General features: G+C 33.7%; 2 protein-coding genes across 3 annotated transcripts in view; one reads left to right on the forward strand and one right to left on the reverse strand.

The window, feature by feature from the left end:
- GUF1 (GTP binding elongation factor GUF1) overlaps positions 1–10,681 on the forward strand; it is a 34,821-nt gene extending 24,140 nt beyond the window's left edge. For both annotated transcript variants that reach the window (XM_082838548.1, XM_082838549.1), the window contains one exon: positions 7,533–10,681. In XM_082838548.1, coding sequence (XP_082694674.1) covers positions 7,533–7,577 — 45 coding nt within the window. In that variant the 3' untranslated portion in view covers positions 7,578–10,681. The remainder of the gene's footprint in view (positions 1–7,532) is intronic.
- GNPDA2 (glucosamine-6-phosphate deaminase 2) lies at positions 2–24,868 on the reverse strand. The gene is given in 7 exon segments (XM_082838566.1): positions 2–956; positions 958–1,016; positions 7,399–7,573; positions 13,224–13,408; positions 19,254–19,436; positions 20,490–20,591; positions 24,710–24,868. Coding segments are annotated over 7 exon segments (861 nt in total). The 5' UTR covers positions 24,834–24,868; the 3' UTR covers positions 2–923.
- Positions 24,869–26,540: the final 1,672 nt, after the last annotated feature.

Below are 26,540 nucleotides of genomic sequence, written 5' to 3' on the forward strand. Positions count from 1 at the left end.
TATAAGCTTTATTTGAGTTAAAGATAGAAAACAATATACTTTTATTTGCAATTTAATAATGCAAGTTGTTATGGCAATCTAAAATAGTTTACAGTAACTTTATATTATACTTCATCATATGATCCTTTTAGACATTATATATATGTAAGGAATAAAGCTAACCATTTATGAAGTTTAATGATAATCAGAAAATTTTCTTCAAAAAAAATAATTTCCTTAAGTGTGTTGCTAGGTATAAAGCTCCTAATTGCTAAAATACTTAAATTAAGTGCATGAACCCAAGTCGTTAACTAAAAATAAGAGCACATCTGTTTAAAAAAGTGCTACAGAAGGTGGTGCACAAAAAACATGCACTTATACATACTTTCCAAAAGGACGTAAACTGTACTTTTAGGCACTGCAGTCTCTTCAAATTTTCTGTACCAACAATATATAGCAGAACTTTTGATGTCCAGATGCTACTGCAGGAAGATGACTAAGGCAACCACGTGCAGAAAGCTTGTGCAGAGAGAATATTATAAAGATAGCATTCCGGAAGTAAAGGCTTGCAATGATAGTGGTTTGATACCTGAAAGGCTTGGAGTGTCTTCCTGTGATTAAAAAATTAAAATCTAATAATGCCACTGGAGTCATATACATGGTACTTTATGTACAGAATTGTCACCTTTAAAATGACTTAATTTGTAAACAGGCAGACATTTCATTTCTGTGCTATGTTATAGAGTGACTGTGGCTTCTGTAACAACTAGCTGATCAATTGTGAGAGCCAATTACGTCTAAACCCTAGTATAAAATGGACACGTTGTAAATATGGAATGTTTAACATATAGATATTAGACTTCAAAAATGACAATATTCAAAGATTCCCCAAGTTTTATCATATTGCATAGCTGAAAATTCATCTATGTATAAAAGTGTTCTGTTCATTCAAGCAGAATTTTGATCCAGTCTCCTTCAATTTGCTTCTTTCATACTGTATAGTGGATCCACAAGTTTATTGTGCACATGCATTAAACCTTAAAGAAAAAAAGCACAGTTCTAGTTGTAGTTCTTATTTTGAACTATATCTTATTTAGAAAACAAAAGATTTAATATTAAAATACAAGTATACTGGCTCCCATCTAGTACAAAATAGTTAAATTTATTGGAAAAATGCAAATAGAAATGTTTCAGAATGTTTAGTTTTAACTACCTAGCATATATCAGTTTAGTTATTTATGAAACCATGGATCTGGAATGGGTACAGGTTCTTTGTGAGTAACCAGAAGTAGGGGCAGTTCTTGTCTTTAGAACTTCCTTCAGTATGACAAAATAACAAATTTGAATACTAATTACATCTAAAAGTCTGTTGAGTTTGACCCTCTGCCAGTTAATCTAACAGACTCCAACAAGGGGCTCAGGACTGTTGTTACATTAGTTCTCTAATATATTATTACCCTATCCATTCATCTGGCAAACTATTTTCTACTATTTTGACATGTGTATTTACAATAGGGGTTGATTACAAGCCACACAGGTTTACTAAAACAATAAGATAACCTAAATATCAATTTCCAAGTAAATTTAAATTTCATCTTATAATTGGTATGCTTGTAAACTGTCCTTAATTTTATTAAAGCTTTTTGGGAGACATATTCCAGTTATTCATGTCTTAATGCACATGTATCGTATTTAGGGAAATAAACTGTCCCAATTAATGAACTAAAGATTTTATATTGTGCAGGTTAAAGAAATCAGTTAAATTTACCAGGTTGTTAAGAACATGGAGGCTGGGGAAAGGGACTCATAATGTGGTTTTCTTAGGAAATGGGATTACTGGATCGAGGAGACAGGGTACTTGTTAGTAAGAAGGTGTACTTTGTCAGAAAGGCTGCAAAAGCACTCTAAAATCCAAATTGTGAAGACCCACTTTTAAGAGATAAGCAAAGGGACATGCAGAGAACACTTAAGTATACGTGTAGTAGGAGAAAAACCAGGAGTGGAACAGTCTTAAAAGGAAAGAGAAATATTCACTCGTGAAATTGAAAGAGAGAATGCTAATTAACTCAACAGCTCACTTCAGTGTCTAATCAGCACCTCAAACTTGTTAACAACATCCAGACCCATTTTCCCCTTCTAAACCATTTCTTTAAAAATACTGTATATGGTGTTACCCTCTGATGAGCTGCTAAAGCCAGACAACTGAAATTCACTGTTGATTTTTTTCTCTTTCCTTTTTAAATTCAGCAGCAAGACTGGTGGGCACTACTTTCAAAATATTGATATATCCCAAATTAGCTACATTTCTTCATCTCCACAGCACTGCCCTTAGTCGAAGCCACTTTCATCTCTAATCTGATTACCAACTCAGCACCCTACTTTCATCACTTCCCATTGTCCAATTTTTCTAAAAACAGAAGCTAGATTATACCATTTCCCAACTTAAAATTCTCCAATTGCTCTTGTCACTTAGAATATAATTTAGATTGTATTATATATATTATAATATATATATTATTTAGATTCGTTTATCCTTCTGATCTCATGTCCTCCCCACTCTCCCCCTTTTGTGTTACACTCAACCCTGGCTTTGTTGCTATTACCTCAGAAAGGCTAAGCTTGGTTATAGTACAGGGAGGGTCCTTATATTTGCTGTCTCATTCAGCCTGGAGTGCCCTTCTCCCTGAGCAAAGCATGATTATCTCCTTTTGGCTTTTTGGGTCTCAGCCCAAATGTCACCTTATAATGAATTACTGTTTCACTTTCTTTAGAGCAATTTTCACTCTTAGAAAATGTTCTTCCTACCATGTCTCCAACTAGAATCTGAGGTCCAGGACCTTAAATTTACTGCTCTAAGTCCTGGGTCTATAAAGGTCATGATACATGTTGGGAGCTCAAGAAACATTTACTTTAAAAAATCTGTGAAGATTCAGTGAGATGGTCTCTGGAAGCTTTTTTTAAATTTAAAATGAATCTAGAATATATATTGTTAAAAAGGAGGCAGGAGAAAAGGAGGGAGCAGAGACCAAGATTCTGTAGTTCAAGGTCCTGAAGACAGAAAAGTATCAAGGGCACTGGCAGAACGGCTAGACATGAAAGGAAAGGATGCTTAACGATTAGGATAAATTTAAAATCTTGGAGGTAGGACTGTGGAGGGACTGAAGTTAAGCCTTCCATGCAGCTGGAGGGACAGAAGGGTCAAAAGGTTAAAATAAGTAATGGGAAGAGTTTGAAGAAAGCAAAACAAGGAGCACAGCTAACCCAGGAAATGGAAAGAATTACGTATAAAAAGTACCAAACTAAGCATAAAGGTACTTGATTGGTTCTGCCTCCACCTCAGGTATATGGCAGCCATTTATCCATCTGGCCTTACTTATAAAATGGAGTAACCTCAGCTCAAAAATTTAAAAAAGAAAGCAATGTACTCAACATAGTGCATAAAAGTCTTATAATGATGTTTGGTATATATGTCTGAGATAATGTAATCTCTGATACATGAATGTTTCTATAGTGACAGTTCCATAAAGTTATATAACCCTCCCTTCCATGCTTACCAGTGCAGACAAAAAGCCTGTGATAAAAAGCCATGAGTATGTGGACAAACCAACAAATACTTCATTCATTAGACTGTTTTATGCAAACTATCTCCGAGGCTGGATTTGAAGCACACTGGTTTTTTGGCATTTGTTCTTTGCTCAAAAAATGTTAATACATACGAATATTTTTCTCAGGGCTAATAACCCCTCCCCCCCAATACCCTTTTGAAAGGCCACTGATATGCAAGCCCTCATTTGCCTTTTCACTCTTAATTTTGTTTTTAAAGTATAAGCTAGCCCCATTTTATCGGTATACTTTGTTCTCTATTAAGAGGAACTTTTTCTGTGACTGTGTTAGCTCATCCTTACACCTGTGCTATTATGGCATTCTCTTCAAATCTAAGTGTTACCATCTCTGCAGCTCTCAGTCCCATCAGCTCCATTCAAGTTTTCATCAACTACTATTTAACTATAAAAATCTCTCCCTTAACATCCCTTGGACTTCACAGTGATTTACATAATTTAGCACTTAAACTGAAATAGTATCAACTTCATGTGTCATCCATCTACCTGCCCAACTACCTAGAATTTACCAAGTGTCTCCAGTGTACTAGGTAGGTACCCTTTGAGATGCTCATCTATTGCAATGAACCAAAACTGAAGTCCCTACCGTCATGGAGCTACATTTTATTTTCTCGAATCACTTAGTGAGCCAGTTTTATGAAGAATGCCAACTACTTTCAGGCAGGGATACTTGTACTTCTTTCGGGTATAACAACACATGAGACAATGTACTTGAAGGCACTGTAACCCATGTTTCTTGGCTGATGACATTAACTGGAACATATAGTTTACATTTACCAAAAATAAACATTAAAGGGTAATTTTTTTATACTGTAAAAGGTATCTGCTAATGAAAAATATTTACCAAATAATTAGCTCTAAACAGAACCAATCTTATTTAAAATAATATTTAACTGAAAAGTTTAACAACCAGTATGTAAAAAGCAGCAAAATGGAGACTGGAGAGACCCAAGAGAGGGGACAACAAAGACAATGGTAATCTCAGCCATGTGGTTTAGAAGATATACCACTTCCAGAGTATCAGCTCTTTGAGGATCATTCTACTTGATATAATTCATCTATCATTCACTTAAAGCTTTGATCATGGAAAGAATACATTAGAGCTTAAAAACACACAACTTAAAACATCAGGATAAACATTAAAAATCCAACTCCTGTAAAATTTTTTAAAAACTAAACACTGGCTATAACTTGTACATAACATAAAGCTAGTTCCAAACTAAAAATAATTTTGGAAATTTTAGTACTTGCTTTCTGAATAAATCAAGAGTTTACTATGACTAAAGGTAAAAACTGACAACGTTCTACACAAGAATGTGATAAAAATAAATAACTGCTTACTTAACTCATAAACAGAAGTAAATTCTAATGAGTATTGATAAAAATGCATAGACTTTCTGATGTTGCTTGAAGAAGAAAAGTTAAATATAATAGATTTTATAGTTTGGTTCAATCTGAATTCATTCAGCCTCTATCAAGCTATTGGAGCTATTGGAGTAGGGCCTAAAAAGGATAAAACAAAAAGAATGTTCACCATGATGATGATGTCTTGAAAATATATTATCTCAGGACATAAAACATAGGTTTTATTTTTTTAAAAACAAAAAACTAGAATAAAACAAATTAAAATGTTTTCCTGTGATTTACTTATATCTTTCAAAAGATATATACTGAAGTAAACTTCCATATGCTAATGATTTTTATTGTTTTAGATGTAGTTAACCTAGACTTCAAGAGCTAAATAATTAGAACCCTTTAAGATTCCTCTTGACACTTTTAAAGGGATGGCAGAAGAAATAGTGATGTGAATGGTATTCGAAGAATTACAGATTATAACTAAGGGATTCATTTCCTTCAGTATATCTTGCAGTGATATAATAATAAGGATATGACAAATACATAAAACTACATTTATAACGTATAAATTTATGAAGTCATTCTACCTAATATCAAAATATCTTACTGTACGATGAGGTCTATATATATAGCCCGGAACAGTACTGCAAATCCATTTTTCTCCATATTGAAGGAGGCATCCTGACAGAGGCTGATGTCCTGAATCTCTTCAGAAATATATAAAGCTCCAATGGAAAATAATTTCTAAGTGACTTTAACATCCATACTAAGCCTGTTAATTCACCTATAAATGGGATTATAAGAGTACCCATGTCATAGAATTGTGAGATTTAAGTAAATCAGCAAGTATAATATGCTTAGAATAGCACCTGGTCATATAACTATTGGCTATTATTAAATGTTTACTTCACTAAAATGTAAAAATTCTCTGATAAAAACTAAACTGACAAAAATCAGACAAGTATAGGGGTTTATCTGGGGATTACTGGTGCTAGAAAATGGCAATGTTAAATGAATCTCCTCAAAACTGTTATTAAAATATGTGGATAGGGTTTCCCTGGTGGCACAGTGGTTGAGAGTCCGCCTGCCGATGTAGGGAACACGGGTTCGTGCCCCGGTCCGGGAAGATCCCACATGCCGCGGAGGAGCTAGGCCCGTGAGCCATGGCCACTGGGCCTGCATGTCCGGAGCCTGTGCTCCGCAATGGGAGAGGCCACAACAGTGAGAGGCTCGCATACCACACACACACACAAAAATATGTGGATAATGAAGATTCCTTCTATTAACTTTTTCAAGGAATCTAGTATTTGTTATGAAACCTGGACTACATGGAAATAGATGGGTAAAACTCCATCTAAGAGCTCTTATTCACAACCCATAACTGAGCTATTCTCTGCTTTTATCTGTCAAATTACTAACAAGCTAACAATTTTCAGTTTAATTTGGTATATTTGTGACTTGGTAAAAAACTGGTAATTTAACTGATAAAAATATAAATGACTGGAAGTAATCTAAGTGCTTAACACTAAGGAAACCTTTAACACCTTTTATTAAAGAGATTTAAAACGTATTTTCATTCATATAGTATCAGTAGTACACTTATTACATACTTTGTGAATTACTGAACTATACATATGACTAATTACATAATATTTTCATATCAGCTATATAAATACAGGTGCTTTGTAAAAAGTACCTATTTATACAGCTTGTTTATGTGTGTATTTATATGTGGAGTTAACTCAAGCAGGGAATGGCTTCTAAACTGAGTGTATTCAAAATTGTCCTTGAAAATCTCTTAAACACCTATCACAGCAAGTGTATATGGTTTTATATATATATATATATATATATACACACACACGTGTGTGTGTATATATATATATATGGTATGGTAAAGTTTAAAAATTACTGAACTAGACTGTAGGAAGAAGCAAAAGGAAGCTAAATATGCAGAAGTCTGGGCAAACTCTGCTTACTTGCAGAGTTTATTCCATACTGTTTGACATTTAGCAAAATTTATTGTGAAGATTAAATGAGATAGTGGGCAACCCATCTTATCCCCTGATTTCATTCTAAACATAGCTGAGAGGTTAGGGTGGGACAGGTAAACAACGAAAAAATTAGAAAGGACATATATACATTTCCTTTGGGGCTATTTAATTCTTATATATTCAATATGAAAGTAAAATATTTAATTTTGGATTTCAAGAAACATCTTGTTTACTGGAAATATAGATTGAAGAGGTTTTCTTCAAGAAAAAATATTAGGAAATTACTTTGAAAGCTAGTATTATCTGAAGTGAGACATTTCTAATCCTTAGCACAGTGCCAGTTTTCAATAGGCCACAATGCAGAATGTAACTCCCCAGTCATGCTAAGTTTTAATTGTCATCTACAATGGAATATTCTCCCAGTCTGCTTTTGAAATTTCAGTGCTCACCTTTAAAGTATTTCACAGTTTTAACTCTTAATTCTAAAGTAGCATCTTCATCACATACAAAAATAGTTCGGGGATGTTGCTGGAAGGCTGAAACAGTCCACATGTGATTGACTCCTTCTTCTATTGCTTTGTAGAGAGCAAATGCCTTGTGTGCACCTGTTATGAGGATCATTACCTGAAAAATCGTGGACATTACCTGTCAATTCTTAAAACATGTTCCAAATGACTAAGAAGCTCTATTTTTTTTAAACAAAGAATTTAGCACCAATATTTTTCTGAGGGTTAAAATAAAAATAAACAGCTCCATATTTCTTCATAGTTCAAGGTATTTATTTCCGCTCTTTAAGGTAACAGGCAAGCACAAAGTGTATCTCTACTTCTGGCTGAACAATGTAAAATAGTGTCTTGTAATGGAGTATTATTGAATATACCATAATGCCTATGATAATTAACACATTAAATACTGATGTGCAAGAAGAGACCTGGGAGAATGAAGAAAAAGAAACAAAAGGGATGTTTTGCAAAAGCAGAGTTACAGATCAACAAAGAATTTATATAACCAGAAATGATATATCAAATTGCTCTAGCCCAGATAAGCAACAGATATTACTTTGGAAAAGCAAAAGACTCTGAAATAAGATATTTTAAAAGTAATCTAGAGAAATGAGCCTAAAGATTGTTTCACTGAACGGGTGCTATCTAAAGCTGTTTTGGAACAAAACTAGATTTAAAGAAGGGTTCAGAATCTACTTAAATGCAGGAACTGTCCTTTAAACACACATAACTGAGACCATCCTTAGGTACAGAAAATCCAAGGTCTTTGTCCCAGATCCCTGATAGCCTATGAGATAAGTCAAAGAATGTATGCAAATGTGAGTGAGTGTATACAGGTGTCTGAATGAATCTTTTCTTTAACATTTTTAGCAGTAAATCAATCCTGTTTTTACAAGTTAAACAGTTCATGTAATGTAATAAATCTTTAAACATGTTTTTTTCCTCATTATTTTTTAAAAAATGAATGTTAAAGTGGTTGTAATTCTAAAATATCTGTAACAATGTAAAAATTTTGTATTTCACATTTTATAACCAGACCTTCTAAAACAGGGAGGAAATTAAAGATTAATGAACCAGATATTACTGTATTTCTTTTATCAAGATTCATTACTTTTCATTTTGAAGCTATATTTGATTAATATCAAAGCCCATGAATGAAATAAGATATGTATGAATTCTTACTGTTTTTATTGATACTTCTTGTTCTTAAGTATAGAGATCTAGGCTCAGTGAAGAATTAATATGCCTTCACCTATAATTAAAAGCATTTTTTAAAAATTAGCAATGCTTGATATAATAAGGTAAGCACAGCACTGATTAATGGGTCTATTAGTTTTCCTTACTGGAAATTTATATTTTTTTCTTAAGACTGATACGTGTTACAGAGGAGTTTGAAAAAAAAAAAAAACAAAATATTCAAGTTCTTTGCTCCATCCTGTCTTCTAATTCAGAATCTTTGGGATTAGGACCCAAGAATCAGGGTCCCTTAAGTGATTAGTATGCAATCTGGCAGAAGTCCTTATACTAGCACTTGAAAAGGCTTTTTAAAACTATTTTAACACACACTACATTAAATGAGAATATGTAGTGATTGCTGCATGGTGGATATTTTCTGAAGTTTAATTTATTTCAGGAGTTTTAAAATGTGATTTGGTGGTTTCAGAGTTAAACACCGAACTTAAGCACTTTTCGTGAATTATTATCTCATTTAACTACCCACATCAACAGCGTGAGATAAATACTATTCTTACTCATATTTCACAGATAAGGAATGAGGCACAGATATTCTGTAACTGCCCAAGGTCTTGGTAAGGCTACTATATAAACAAGAGGTCTGATTCCAGCATCCATATCCTTAACAACTACAATAAGACATATATAACCTTTAATTGAGAATTAAGAAGAAATATCTGGAAAATCAGAAATTGAAGAAAATCCCTCTTGGAATATAATTTGACGTTGATAATACGTGATTATTTCTACTCTATCTGCTCCACTATTCTCAAGGAGAGTATTTCTTGTATTGTGAAAAAGCTTAAGAGTAGCCCTATCTGAAACCAAATCTTAAGGATAAGCAGAAAAGAAAAGGGGGCACTTCAGACAGTTATGGGGTGGTCAATAAAAAGCTAGAAATTTGGTAAGGCTGAGCATAGGGAAATGAGATGGCTGAAAACTGAATTTTGATAATACAGAGCATTTTATGCCAAAGAGGCTAGATATCATCTTGTGATGAAGCAGCAAGGAATCAGAGCCTCTTCATTACATGCATGAGTAATAACTATGTTTTTGGGAAAAAAAAAATTCAGGCTGTAATAGAGAACAGGAAAGGGAAAGAATGGAGATAGCCATGATTTAGGATGCATTTGCAATAATCCTTAAAAAACTGATATAGACCAGAAGTAAGGCAGCTCCGATGGATTTATCTCTGTTCTATGGAGGGCTGGATCCTTATTTATCTCTAAGTTAAATGGTGGAATGTGGTGACTGATTAGATGTGAAGAAGCTGAGAATGACACATGTTTCAAGTTCAGATAATTTTCATGGAGGGTGTTGCTATTCACCAAGGGAGGGAGACAATTTTGGTAGAAAGATGAATTTAAATTTTGAACAGTTTAAGTATAAGGAGTCAATTGGAAATATGAAATCTGCAGCTTCAGAAAAAGAACTGGCTAAAGATATGTACTGGTAGTTATCACTGTATTGAGCATAGTTGACCTTTTTAGAATAGTATTAAATCTACCAAGAACAGGGTTCCAAAGTGTGACTGCTATTGATGTGTTCATTAAAAAAAAAAAAAAAAAAACACCACACAAAAAAGGTCACTGCCCAGAAGTATGCATAGTGAATACGCAGTGCTAGGAGATGACCCCCTAGGTAACAACATTCAAAAGGCAGATGGAGGAAGAAGAGCCAGGGAAGCATACTGAGAAAGAATGGTCAGAAAGAAAGAAGAGTAATGGTAGAGGTTTATGATGGAAGAAATAGTCCATAGGAATAAGTGATGAAAAGAAGCCCAGTAGGATAAGACCTGTAGCAAAGATGATGGTGTTAACAATTAAGAACTTGTCACTGGTGACTTCTGTGACATTCAGTAAGTCAACAAAATCAAAAGAAGATTTTTAAGTTTTACTGGTTTTTCCTTATGTCATTGCAAGAATAAACATTCAAATTATAATTATATATAATAAGCAATTCTAAAGATGCTACAGTAATTAAAAACAATTTGTGTCTTTTCTTTTGGAATTACCTTTAAAATATAAAGCATTATCTTTAAATATATCTCAGTAAAAACAAATTTTAATCCTTTGAGGGTAAATGTGGCTTTCGTCAAACAGCCAGAAGTCAATAAAAATCAGATCTGGTGGTTCAGGTAGACAGCCAAGCTGTGGATAGAACCAACTTTGTCCAAAATGAATTACAGGCAAAAGTAATTCATTCAAACTATTCTCAACAGTTACTGAATACCTATTATGTGACAGGCAGTGTACTGTGCTAGATATACATGACTCATAAACACCTGGAGATTATAAACTAATGAGGAAGGGTATTAAACAACGAAACATACAGAAACAATTATAAACTGCAAAAAGTGCTATAAACAAAAACTGGTAAAAGAAAAGAAAATAATTTTGATTATAAGAATTATGGTCAGAAAATGGAACTCTGAAAGCTGAAAACGGGTGCCATTTTAGCTAAGCAAGGGCTAGAGAAGTAGAACATTTCACAATTAATTAACATCAATGTAAGGCCTCAAAGCAAGGAAGGAGTGAAACTTGAGGGCAGTGACTTGTGTGGTTCATTACCTAGTGGATAATTCCCAAGTCTTAAGAAACCTGTAATAACTTCTGGGTTGTCACTTCCAGGGTCTGTACAGAAGGGCCTCATTATCTGAGTTGCCAAAGTGTGAAGATACTTATTGATGCACTGACCACTTAAAGATTTGTCTCCCATTCAAACCTACTTTCCACTCAACAGTGACATCTGTCCCACACATGGATTTAAATTTTAAATATATTTGCAGTTATTGAAAATGACACTGAAGAACAGCTCACATCACAGTTAAAACCACTGGCAGATGAAAATGTGTACACATGAAGCCCATTAAAATTGAAGATAAAGAAAGTCATTAAGTATAATCATGTGATACTTGTTTCAAAAGAATGCTATGAAAAATCTAGCAAGACAATAGCCAAGACAATGGAAACAACCCAAGTGTCCATCAACAGAGGATTGGTTTAAGAAGATGTGGTGTACACACACACACACACACACAATGGAATATTACTCAGCCATAAAAAAGATTGACATACTGCCATTTGCAGCAACATGGACAGACCTAAAGAATATCACACTAAGTGAAGTAAGTGATATAGAAAAAACAATACTATACGCTATCACTTATATGTGGAGTCTAAAAAACAATACAAGTTAATCTATATAAAACAGAAAAACACTCACAGACATAGAAAACAAACTAATGGCTACCAACGGGAAAGGGGGTAAGTTAGGAGTATGGGACTAAAAGATACAAATTACTATATGTAAAATAGATAAGTAACAAGGATTTACTATATAGCACAGGGAACTATTCAATATCTTGTAATAACCTATAATGAAAAATAATCTGAAAAAATATATATATAACTGAATCACTGCTGCACATTGGAAACTAACACAGTATTGTAAATCAACTATAATAAAGCACTAAAGTCCTTGGGAAAACTACTAAATAATAAAAGTTTTGCCATAATTTTCTTTACAGTCATGCTGGGAATGAATACTGTGAGGTGAATAGCATCATATAATTTTGTTGGAAAAGTCAAACAAAAGAAACAAAATCAATGTTTGAATACTGTTAATTCTAAGAATTAGCATAAGAGTTGCACTGTAACTTTAATTTTGTTATATGTAAGAAATCGTTTTGCATAACTTTCATATTTTAGAACTAAGATTGCTCTAATTTTTTTCAATTTATTTACTATGAAATTTCAGTCTTTAAAAGGTCTTTTTTCATAAACCAATTATCGTTAGATGTAAAACTCCATTCTGAATGACAGTTCTATTTGTGCATTCAAGTCTAGATATATTTACATTAAGATCAGTTACTCATTCACCATACCTTGTCTGTACTCTTTCCTCTGAACCTGTCCAATCCTGCTGCCAGAAGGGAATGGAGTTTTGGGTTTCCATATAATTTAACCACTTATAATCATGATCTGACTATAATTTGGTCTGTTATTCTCAGGGCAGGAAATGACAGCCCAATTAAAAACTAAACAATTTGAGTCTACTGTTCAGAACTCTTGCCTTCTTAAACATACCAAATTTAGAACAGATCCAGCCCTAAAGGGGTTCTTTTTCCACTGGAAACCAACTGAGCTATCCTCCTACAGTCAAGAATCACATTACACTAAATTATCCTAAGCCTCCAAAAGCAGTTTAATGTTAATTATGACTGCATCTTTGTTGCAACAGTCCTTTCACAAGACTATATGATCAGTGTGATTTTAGGACCTCAAACTGTGAAACAAGAAGAGGCAAGTAAAGCAGTACCCCAAAAGAGATGGTGCCTAATTTTTAGTTTCCAGCTCCAAAGACTTAATTTACTTGAATTCTAAACATGGCAATGAGCCTGAAAGAAATTACTGAAAGCCAGACAACAATTTATACTGCAAATAGGATTAACCCAAAATAGCACTTATTTGACACCACAATTTCTCCAAAGTCTATAGACATCAAAGGAAAAACATCAAAGAACATTTAATTCTTACTTCTCTAGCATCCATCACTGTCCCCACACCAACTGTTAGAGCCATAGTTGGCACTTTTGATAAATCTCCATCAAAATATTTAGCATTTGCCAAAATGGTGTCCATTGCTAGAGTCTTTACTCTTGTCCTTGATACTAAACTGGATCCTGGCTCATTGAAAGCAATATGACCATCTGGACCAATTCCTTTCAAAAGAAATACATATACACACACATATATACATAAGTAAATAAGGTTTCTCAAAGTTCAACATGATTTAAAGACCAAAGAAATAGTCATAAACACGCTTACCTTGTTTTATTTGATAGTTGAATTTCTAATGCTGCAGTAAAAGATTTTTTCCTGTATTTGATTCAACAAGTATTTCAATGTTTTCCATATGCTTAGCATTGAGCTAGCATGATTCTAACAGCAAAATTAAGTATCACTTTATAATAATACTTTATTAAGCAATTTCACATGCTTCCTCTCAACAACACATATATTTAACAATCTTGTGACACAGTCAGATTAACCATATCTATTTACCTCATCTCCCCCTTTTTTTAAGCTCAAAAGGAAACTTTGATGCTAAAGGATAATATATGATTTGTTCAAGGTAAATAATTTAGTAAATACTAAGACAAAACTCAAATCTAAATCTTCTGATTCCTAACCCAGTGGTCTTTATATTCACACTTTAACTTGCTTGGTTCTAGTCTAGATGGGGCAGTTAACTACTGGACCTCCCTGTAGTATAGTTTCCTCACTTATAAAAATGTTTAGATTGGACAAGATACTATCTAAGGCAGTAGTTTTCTTCAAACTTTGACTGCAACCTACTGCAAGAAATACATTTGACACTGCAATCTAGTACACATATAAACAATTAAAACAAGAATTGCATGAAATAATACCCTTACGGGAGCCATTCAAGCTATTTTTGATTACATTTTGTTTCATTAACAAAACGTACAAAGGGAAATGGTGGATGTGACTGACCATATTGATTTCATGCCCTAATAATGTGTGACAACCACAATTTGAAAACTGCTTTAAGGAGATCTACTGCCAGCTGAAATATTCTAGGACTGCCTCTAAAATATAGATAAGAATATGACATTTCTTATTTGAAGGAAATTGGAGGTAAATCTTTTCATAAAATCAAGAATCTTTCTATGGCTTAAGTAAATCAAGTTTTATATACATGGACCCTACTTGCTAGTCAGATTTCTGGCAACTTCAATCAAAAAAAAAACCCCCACAAGTTCTCTGGGTCAAAATACTGGTTATACTTATATTCTGCATATTTAATGATATATAGGTGTATCTTATTGGCTCTTAACACACAATTCTAACAACTTTTTCCCAGGCTACAACAAAGTAAAATATGACAAAGAGTAACCTGGTTTTGAATGAAGAAGGAAGAACTGAAAACCTTATGAAGCAAATATGAACTACCAAAGCACAATAATCTAGGAATTTTTAACAATATAGGATTAATTTTTAATCTAGTACGTAAAGCCAGACCTATATGTGGTTAATATGTATGGTTTGTTTCCACTATTAAGTATATATATGCTTGTCTATTTTAAATCACAGATATGCATAACTCTCTAGATTTGTAAAACTGTTCTGCTTTTCCTCTTAAGTATACATCTACCTAAATATTTTTATTTATATTTCTCTATGGAGGAAAGGATGGAACCAGGAAAATAAAAGAGTTCCAGAAAAAAAATAGGAGGTCCTCAAAGATCAGTATTAGTGGTCTCACCGTTGATTTGGGTCACACAAGTGTACAGCAAAGCTGAAATTATCAGGAATGGTTCATGATGGAGACGCGTCAATACATTCCCTTACTATCAGTAACTATCAAAAATTGAGCTTTTCCTGATATAAAATTATATTTTTAAAATGTTCAGAATGTTTTACAAAGCCTTATAAAATTTTCTTAAAAATAATCATGAACTCTAAACACCATGGTTAATTCTTATTCAGTCTTTAAGTGTAGACTAAGATATCAACACCTTTTTTTTTTTTAATTTATTTTATTTTTGGCTGTGTTGGGTCTTCCATTGCTGTGCACGGGCTTTCTCTAGTTGCGGCGAGCGGGGGCTCTCTTCATTGCGGTGCGCAGGCTTCTCACTGCGGTGGCTTCTCTTGTTGCTGAGCACAGGCTCTAGGTGTTGAGGGCTTCAGTAGTTGTGGTGCGCGGGCTCAGTAGTTGTGGCATGCAGGCTCCAGAGCACAGGCTCAGTAGTTGTGGCACACGGGCTTACTTGCTCCGTGGCATGTGGCATCTTCCCGGACCAGGGCTCGAACCCGTGTCCCCTGCATTGGCAGGTGGATTCTTAACCACTGCGCCCCAGGGAAGCCCGAGATAATCAACACCTTTATGAAACATCCCTAAAACCTCTGAGTCTGGATTGTGTGTCTTTCCTGTGTCTATAGTTTTATGGGCTAGAAGGTAAACTTCATGAGAGTAGACTTTCTCTTCTTCATAACTGTATCCTTACTATTTAGAACACATGACACACAGGAGGCCCTCAATAAATAATGGTTGAATAAATGAATGGATGGTTGGTATTGTTCAGAATGTTCAGTACAGTTTTTGCCCCCTTCTACCCTGCTCTGCTCCCCTCACAACAGGGGCTAGACCAATCATAACACCCTGTATCTCATATCGTTTAGGCAGAACTGTTGTGATCTAAGGACAAGTACTTAGGCCAAGCTGAAACAATCAGAATTTCTCTCTATAAATCTGAAACTTGACCAGGAACACAGAAAGAAAGAAAGCATCTAGAGCTGAGGCATTTGATGACAGCACTGCAGGAGAGGATCAGGTGAGTCCCTGCTTCAGTTGATCTGAGGCTCCTGGTTCTTGTTCTTTTAAAGACTTGTTTTTTCCAACTCTGATATCAGTTCTGTGAGTTACCCCAGAATTATTCCAATAAATTCACTTTTAGTCTCATTAGTAGACTACATTTACTTGCAAATCAAAGAATCTAATCGTGTAACCAAAGCAGAGGGTTAAAAATTTCCCCAGTGTCTTATTTTTACCTTTTAAACACAAATTATCTTAAGATAATTTTAAAGTTAATAATGCTTTTAGAGTCTATTTATAGATTTCCATGTTTGTGTACTTTATTGCTGGGTATGGATCAGGAATTGCATGATACACCTTATTCTTTCTCCCAACAATTCTGTCATCAGATGAAGAACTTCTGAGTATGTATTTCCTCCTTTCTATAGAGGGAAGGGAACTCTTGCTCCATTTCCCAGGAGTGAGCAATGGTGGATTAATACTCTGGAGCTCTTCTCTGGTCTTACTATTTCCAAATTCAGAGGGGAGGAGTAGGAAACCCCATTCTGGCCTCAAGCCCAACCTGCAATCTCTAATCCAACTTTACCTTTAATAAAGCTGATATTTTGATCCCATTTGGCTCAGTTCTTAGTGTTTTTATTAACCAAACCCTGGAACAAAAGAAGGGTAAGTGGTAAGACCCAGATACCAAGCCTCATCTTGAATATCCAATGATAACAACCTAGATCAACAAAGGTGAAGAATCAAATGAGATTCTTTCATGAGACAGATCCAATAATAGGGTATCCCAAACAGGGAAAAGTTCAAAGAAAGTGTAATAAGCCAACCCTCCGTTCCCTATACACAATTATATGTCCCTTCGATAATAAATATAAACTGTCAGACCCTGGATTAGCCCACGACTACAATGAAGGTGTTAATGGAAGAGGAAAGGAAATCCTGTTAAATTTTTTTGCAAGGGGAGAACTACAGGAAGTTTAAGACAAAAATTGGTTAAAAAACAAAATAAAGTTCTTTTTAGTAGTAAGAGTCAGTGATAAACAAATAATTATGATTATGCTCCATTAGTTTCAAAGGTAGAACTAAGGTGAGTTATTGTGAGGAAATGCACTGAAAAACTTTAGCTACAAAGAAACAAGAAGTGGCTTAAAGCTATGGGGAAAGAAGAAAGTTTACTATAAATCTCTGAAAAGGGAGATTAAACCTTAAACATTACATTAAGCTAAAATATTTTCTGGAAAGTAGGCAAAAGGACAAAATGGAGTTAAAGAGCTCTTATCAGTTTTTTTTCCCCCAAGTAAATTCTACTTCCTGGCATTGAGACCCCAAGGGATTTGTCACAGAATCCTTATGTAAGGTCAATAAATTAACAGGAAAAAATAAGTCCTCAAATAAAGAAGTAAAAAAATACTATTTATGTTATCTATTCAGCCATTTTTAATACTAAAGTTTTAATAATTGCATATCTTTTTGTATAATGGTAAATGAGTGAAAATATTTCTTGATATAACTAAGATAAACAGTTTAGGTATATTATATTATATATAACTAGTTTAGGTATATTATTTTACAGTAATTCTACTTGATTTTGGTAGAGTTTAGAAAATCTAAAGAATGCATGGGTAGCGCACTCCTTAAACATTTTCAAATATCTACTGCCTTGGCCTTGATATTGGTAGGCGCAAACGGTAATTATCTCAGAATTGAGCAATACGGACAAAGCTGGAATGCAAATGTTTTCCAGGAATAGTGAAGTAATATTAGCAAGTTTTATTTAAAAAATAGATACTGTCTATTTTGAAAAGCAAACTAGTCTAACTTGGATTCTTGCTCAGATTAAAAAAACATCCTAGACTGTCTATTTAAGAAAGTAATTGATATTAGTTCTGCTAGGTAGAGATAACAATTTCCTCAAAGAGAAAAACTTCAGTCTTGCTGGATACCCTTAGAGGTAAATCAGTAAAAGAGCAGGACATTCAATGAACTAAGGAAAAATTACTTCAGAAACTACATCTCAGAGACAGAGTGGAGTAACACTTAATGGATTACCAACTACATACCAAGCAGTGCACAAGGCATTTTATACATGTTATAATGTGGTTAATTCTCATCAATTCTGAAATGGTTAATATAATCTTGCTTTACAAATAAGTTAATTATATTGAATTAGTATACTGAACTAGTTTACTGAAATCAATAAATTTCCTAAGATCTTACAGAGAGTAAGTGGCCAAAACAGGATGCTAATTTTTGTCTGACGATAAAACCCAATTTTCTCCAAAGGCAACCAAACACCTCTACAATACCTGGCCACCTCAACCATAAATTAACCTTAGTACAGGTCTATTGAAGATCTAATTCATATAGTTTTGAGCAGTCTTCTAATAAATTAATTGTAAGATATACCTGGATCTAATGGATATATCTATCTCTATATATCTAATGTTAATTTAGAGCTTTAGTATGTTTAGTTGAATACTAAAGAATCTGGCAAAAAACAATTTTGGTTTCAGTTTAGATGATGTACTATTCATATGCTTCATACTGATAGCAGAAAACTGTATTGTCATTACAAAGGAAGAGATTCTTTCACCTCTTCAATGGTAGATCATGAACACACAATATACATACACATATGTATGTTTGTGTGTGCACGTATATATATATAAATTTCAAGTGGAATTTAGTTAATAAAACATTTACTTTAGAGTTTATTAAGACAATTATACAGCTTAATTCATATTAACTAAAGGCTGATGATAAAAATTTTACATTCTTAACTGATTTCTTAGTGAAATGAAGCAATTTGAATGATCAGTAGAGAAATGTTAAAATCCACCTGTTCCACATGCAGACTTTCAGAGATTTAATGCCGTAATTTGATAAGAAAGCTGGGTTGGGGTTTTAAAGAAACAGTAGAAGAATAAGAGTATCACTGAGGAAAAGAAACATCACTCGTTTTCTAAGATGTGGTAAACTATCAGTTCTAAAGAGGTAATTAGGCAGGGATTAGGACCTATTTCTCAAGCCATAATTTAAACAATCCCCACTTGCAACATTAAGATTATTTTTTGATGAAAATAAAGTAAAATAGAAATCAATAGCTGAATAAATGGGTATAACAGACAGTCACAGATGTTCTTTACATTACACGAAGGTAAGTTTTTTTTTTTAAAGCACCTAGTCCAAATATTAATAAATGATTAATGACAAAATGTTTTACGTACCTCCAACAAAAAGATCAATTCCTCCAGCTTCTTTTATTTTCTTTTCAAATGCATCACATTCTGCTTGTAAATCTGTAGCATTCCCATCAAGGATATGAGCATTATTAGGATCTATATCAATATGCTTAAAAAAGTTATTCCACATATAAGAATGGTAGCTTTCAGGATGATTTCTGGGAAGTCCTAAATACAAAGTTAATAAATAAAAATGTAACTATTTCCAGAAATAAATCTAAAGTTTACTTTTCTGATTAAGCCATAAATGCTATTTAAAATATATAACATTTCTATACCATATTCAATTTAAAAGCATTTTTATATGGAATATATGCTTATTATGTGCCAGGCATTATTTTAATCACTGTACATGTATGTATTAATTAATGTGTACAATGTCTATGGAAATAACTATTATCAATCTCACTTTATAGATGAACAGAAACACAGAAAAGTAACTTTCCCAGGGTCACAGAGCTCACAAAGGGGCTGGAGCACAGAAGTCTAGTTCATGTGCATGTAATCACTATATTCCCCTTCTCAAATACAAAATTTTAACCAATAAAACTGATTTATGTGTTAAATTCAACATAAATGGCCACACAACTGAAATCTTGATCTACGTTCTTCCTCTGTTATTCCTATTTACATGCAAGGTATACTAAATTACAACAGTTCTTTGACAATGACTCAGGCTACTGTTAAAAATATGTACCTATAAAATTTAAATTTTAACACAGAGTTTATATATATCACTGATCTTTCTAGTTAAGCAAGGTCACACTCAATAAATTATAAAAGCTTCAAGGCTACAAATAGCCTTATATTTAAAAAATATTTTACTAATTACTTTTACATGCATATTAATTCATTTAGCCCCGCAACAACACTGGTTTTAACTTTGCCTTAAGAAAAAAGAAAAAGAGAAAAAGAGAGAATGAGAAATGTGAATGAATTGGCTCAAAGTCGATGGAGCCAGGACTGGTAAGTGGCATAGCTGAAGACGAATGCAAATCTTCTCATTTCTAGTCTCACGGTCCTTCTACTACGTCATGCTGTCATTACAAAAATAGTTTTTTTAATATAAACTCCCAACCCCACTACAAGGTAATACATTATACTCTAGAAATATATTCATATTACATTCAAAACAAATTTAAATAATGTTAATATTCTCAATATATTAATTTTTTAAAAATATAACATGTCCAAATAATATATTCAAATAATATAGCTTACCTACATATTCATCCATGTTAAAGGTCTTCACATATTTAAAAGAAAGGTCTCCATTCTTGTGATATTCTATTAGTTTTTTATAACATCCTAAAGGTGTACTCCCTAAAACAGATAAACATTCCATTTTCTAACATAACTTGAAAATCTAATTTAAAAAAAAGTTTATATTAACCTTATTCTCTTCTTACTTAATAGTATTTTATATTTCTAATTTATTAGGCAAAGAATTATTAATTTAAATACACATTCAGTTAACAAATATATGTTGAATTAGTCTCTCTACAAGGTAACCTAAAATTTTAGTAAACTAGAATTTGCTGAATAAAGCTGGGAATCTGTCAACAGAAATTATAGCTTGGAAAATTATTCTTGTGTCGCCGGATATTTGGAATTAATGGTGTATATTCCAGGATTAGAAACTTCTAGAGAGCACATGTGAATTAGAAGAAAAACAAACGTCCCACCTTTAGAGAAAAAACTATTTAGAGAGGGATTTGTAGCATAAATGATACATAAATAGGTCAAGTATTGACCATTCAATGAAATCAAAAGTGAAACCAGAGCTGAATTTAAACACTGCCTCTACTTTCAAAATAGAAAGTGGCAAGGATTGAGTGAGGAGGCTTATCCTTTAAGTTTTTAACTGGAGCTCTTGTTTCTCATTTTGTGTTATTTTCAGCATATTATCAGCTAAAATGTATAAAGTAAAATGATTTCTAGGAAATGGGATCTTGGCTTTGGATACTTCATCTGAGTTCTTAATGTTATTGTTTTATAAATGTGATTCTTCTATGTTTTATAAAATTAAGATCTGCTTGATAGTGCTCCATGAAACGACACAATAAAGATAAATGAATTTAGCCACTTGAGGATGGCCTCCCTTTGTTTTTTAAATTTGCTGTATTTTTTCATTTTAACTACAAATTCGAAGACTAGATTGACTACATTCTTACAACAAGCAACCTGGCCCACACAATCCTGGTCAGAGTATTGGTTTCTAGTCCGCCCACCATCACCAAACAAAATAAAACACCCAAACACAAAATTTCTACTCAAGAGGCAGGGAGAAGTATGGCAGAACTAAGCAGTCTCTGGCAAAAAAAAAAAAAAAAAAGCACCAGAAAAACAAGAAAACAACTAATACAAAAAAAATCCAGAGTAGTAAAAAAACTGACTCTCATTTAAGATGACAGAATAATAGAAGTGGCTAAATATCACATAGACAGGTTCACAGAACAGAAGACTAATAGGTTTTCTTAAAGTTAAGCACACATATTGTTTTAAATTGTCATTAATAATTTAAAATTTATGTGGTCAAACTTTACAATTCCTTCTCAAAGAACTACAGCCCACTAACATGAAACCTGGATAAAAGATGGATAAGTATGCTCTTCTTTCTCCTTTTCTAGAAGCATAACAAATTTTCTGTGTGTATCTTTCAGTGTCAAGAGAATAGTTATAGGACTCCCTCCGTAATTTAAGGACATATGAATATAAAAAGAAGTTGTCACAATAGTGATAAAAATCACATTCATTTTCTACTTTTTAATCAAAGTGGCTGAATAGAAAAAAATCAATGGAAGATATGGTACACGGTGAACTGGTAGAAGAAACTTCATTTTAATATATTTGCTTTGCAATACTCATTTACTAACATAACTAATTTAGCAAGTGCTTACTATGATTCAGATAAAACAAAGATTATGACTGTTTCTACCCTAAAAGAACTCACAGAATATGGATAGACAAGTACAAAGTAACTACAACACAAGGAAAAATATAAATAACCTATAAGAAGTCTGGGCAGTATAGTGAATCAAAGAAGAAAACACTATAGTCTTGCTTGTGGGAGAAAGGATGAAAGACGGCATTTCAACTGAGTCTTTGAAGAAGAAGTGAAACTCCCATAATCAAAGAATGGGTTAAGTTGTAATTGAAAATAGAAAAAAGATGGGGGAGGAGGTTCAGAGATGACACTTGTATGCCTACCATGTGCTAGATGCTATGCTGGTGTTTCATACATTAGCTAATGTAAATCTCACAAGTTTGGGAAATTGGCATTATCTTTCCCATTTTGAAGGTGGAAGAATTGGGGTAAAAAAATTAAGGAATGTGCCAAATATCACACACACGGCAGTGAAGCCAGATATTCAAGAGATTCTCATAAAGTTCTTATTATACAGTATGCTAGCAACATGAGTGAAAGTAAAGCCAGCAAGTTCACGTCTTTTCTTTGAACTACAAGCCGTGTAACCTGCCTACCCTGATTCAGTGTAGAGGAATAGTGGGAATAAGTCTGGGAGGCAGGTTGGGCCCACAGCATGCAGGCCCTTAAATGTCAAGTCTGTCAACATCACTTCAATAAATATATTACTGAACAGGGCTTCCCTGGTGGTGCAGTGGTTAAGAATCTGCCTGCCGATGCAGGGGACACGGGTTCAAGCCCTGGTCCAGGAAGATCCCACATGCCGCGGAGCAACTAAGCCTGTGCGCCACAACTACTGAGCCTGCGCTCTAGAGCCTGTGAGCCACAACTACTGAAGCCTGTGCGCCTAGAACCCATGCACTGCAACAACAGAAGTCACCGCAGTGATAAGCCTGCACACCACAACCAAGAGTAGCCCCTGCTCGCCACGACTAGAGAAAGCCCACACACAGCAGCGAAGACCCAACACAGCCAAAAATAAATAAAATTTAAAAAAAAGATATATACTGAACAGATATTCCCCAGAATTGTGCTTGGTGGGGCGTAATTACAACATAGCATGTTGTTTACAGAAATGTATGTTCAAATTTCAAAAGCATGGGGTGGGGGGAGGTAAGGATGGGGCATGATTAACACTGTCATTGGTCAATGAAGGAGAAAAGTAGAATATGTTAACAAAGGTTTTCCAGAGATATACCCTTGGCAGATGTATTATTAGGCAGTAATACTATCCAAAATAAAGCAGAAGAAATGTATATCAAAATACACAAAAACATGTTTAGCACTGCTGGCGTTTATGGCTCTGAAGCCTTTCTGCTCCCATACTCAAATTACTGTTTATTTCTTCATAATTAAGACAAAGTGATTAAGGCAGCTAGTCTGAGCATGACCCAGGTTTACAGAAGGCAAACTGATACAGAGGCCATGTTCAACCACTGGGGCTCACATATCAGAACTGTGGGTGCTGAGGGGGCCCATTTCTGGTGTGCACAATTAAAAAAAATTCCTCTTTGCCGTTCTTACCAACACCTACTGCCATGGACCGAAAAACAAAAAGCAAAACAACAAAAAATCAACTTGGTGAGCTAACAGTATCTTTCATGGAAATTATGCAAGTGAAAAACAATTATGATTGTAGCTTTTCTATAGTTGACATGTATGGGGGGAGGAGCAAGAGGAAAAAATACTGTTTAAATAAAACACACTTAAGAGAACCTTAAATTTACATAGTGTTTACAGTATACAAGGGACTTGCTCTTATTTGAGCTTCAAAACAGCACTGTAAGCTATTAATTTCCTTATCTTCCTTAAAAGTAAGGAAAACAAGATTATGGCGTAGAATAAGTGCCCTTCAGTCACCAAGAAAGTAGCAGCTCTGATTCCAGGTCCAATACTCTTTCCTAAGTCAACAATATCAAATAAAGTACCATGTATCAGTGACACTACTTGGTTATTTTTTAAGAAAAACCTTAACCGAGAACTAAATCCAATAAAGTGTATAATTAATGCTTATGTTCATTCTGTCATGAAGACATACCTGTCTTCAATTTTTCACCTGTAATACTTCTAAAATAGAAAATAATCACAGAAATAGCAAAGGGCTAATAAGATAATATGAGGCATATGAGGTAAAATTAAGAGGCAGTAGTACATATTTTAGGTACCTCTTAATGATCAATGAGAGGGCTAATCTCCCAAGAAATTGCATGAATAGTGAAAGCAACATCCCTAAATACAAACAAAAGACTACTAGAAAAAGGTACAAAAAATATCATGACCATGACCTGAGCTATATATTTCCTTTTCAATTCTGGAGTGGTAGGTGAGACAGAATTTTAACAAATAGTAATGAAACTTAGATACCAGATATGTCTGTATCTATACATTTGACTTGATATCCTAATATGTTAAATCAGTGATATGACAAGAAATAAACAGGAAACATATTTTACTAAGAAAAAGCCTTCAATCCCACAACCTTGAGTACCTAATATGGAAAAAAATGGTGCATTACCTGTTGGCAAACCCAGTGTAAAATATCTGTCCTGTCCAGGTCTGAATTGAATGATGCGATTACAGATGTATTTGGCTGCCCATTCACTAGCCAAGTCATAGTTATCAAGAATTACAAGCCTCATTACGGTGATGCACAGCTTCCCGGACAAGAAGTTCAAACCTGAGAAAATTCCATTGTAGAGCACTTTAAGTAATTTACAGTCAAACAGAAGTAAAATACATTGATGACTTTTAAAAGGACAGTACTTAAGAAAGACATGCATGTATACAAATACAATCTGTACTTTTAAAATAGTAATAATGGCTGTTCTCTTTTGGACGAACTTTGAGTTCTGGGCAGTGGGCTAGGTCATTTAAGTACAAATATTAATTCTTACAACAACCTTCTGAAGTACATACAACATCCAGTTATAGATGAGTAGAGGGACTGACACAATTTGACTGAGTTCACACAGTCACTAAGTGACAAAGCTGAAATTTATATCAAGGCAAATTTACCATAAAGACATCACACTGCACTATCTCTACAGGTATACTATATAAAGCAACATAAAACAAATCTAAAGGCAAACAAAGCAGCACTCATTTATTGATTGCAAATTCATGGTAGTAATGATTACTCAGCACCTTTTGGGTTACTTACTAAAATCCAGAACTCTCCCTATGAATGATGTAATAACCAAACCTCCCTTCTGTATAAAAGTGATACCTGCACTTAAAAAAATTTCAATCAATACAGAAAGATAAAAAGAAGTGTAAAAAAAAAATCGACCCAAATCCTGCCACTCCGAAATAATGCTCATTACTATTTGGTATACATCATTCCAGGTATCTATCTAATGCACACATATAAACAGGATGTATAGAAATAATTTCTAACAATGGGATCATACTAGACATGCTATTTTTAACAAAAAGCATAACGAATTGAATTCTTTCTGCATTAAACAGAAGCAAAAGAAAATAAAGTGAACTAAAGAAACTGCTGATCTCTGGGGGAAAAAATTATTCACAAAAAGCAATTTCAGTTCCTAAAAGTATTCTAAGGTTAAGAAAAAATACTATACAAATATTAAGAGCTCAGCATCATTTAAAAACTATATGATTCCATTTTAGACAACATGGATTGACCTACTACCATGAAAGATGTGAAAATTGCATTCTTACACTTCCTCCCACCCCGATTTCTGTAAGATGTATTATTTTATACTGCCAAGATTTATAACATTTACAATCAATGTGTTCTACAACTATAATTCCCAGATTTTAATTCTTAGTTTTATTATACTTAAATGGATTTGTTACCCACACCAATCTTTTCACAAATGGCTTCAGCAGTCCTGAATTCTGTACCCACAAACCATACATACAGAAGTCAAAATCTTTACATTAGTGGGAGTAGGAGGTCTTATTACAATGGAAACACCAAATCTAAATGTGTCCTTAAGAACATGATGATTTAGATTCTGGCATAACAAAAACTTACGATCACCATGATCTAGAGTTATGGCACAATAACAAGAGATAAATATCGTTTACAGACAATAATTTACAGTTAAGTCATGAATTCAGTCCAACAGATGGACTTGGCCTCCATTTAAATTCATTAATAATCTAATGGCAGAAACAATTTCAAAGTTACACCAAAGAATCAGAAACACTTCCTGGCTGTTTTAACCATCAAGAGATATACTTATCTCTAATAAGGATATTCAGCAAAATGACTACTGATAAAAAGAGAAAAAAAAAAAAAAACCCTTTAAGGTGAGGAGGAGGAATGGCATTAGAGCTTTCCAAGTGTCTTCTGTGTTTTGGGGCATGCTATTTCT

The sequence above is a fragment of the Leucopleurus acutus genome (genome assembly GCF_964270905.1).
Source record: "Leucopleurus acutus genome assembly, chromosome: 4".
Taxonomy (NCBI): Eukaryota; Metazoa; Chordata; class Mammalia; order Artiodactyla; family Delphinidae; genus Leucopleurus; species Leucopleurus acutus.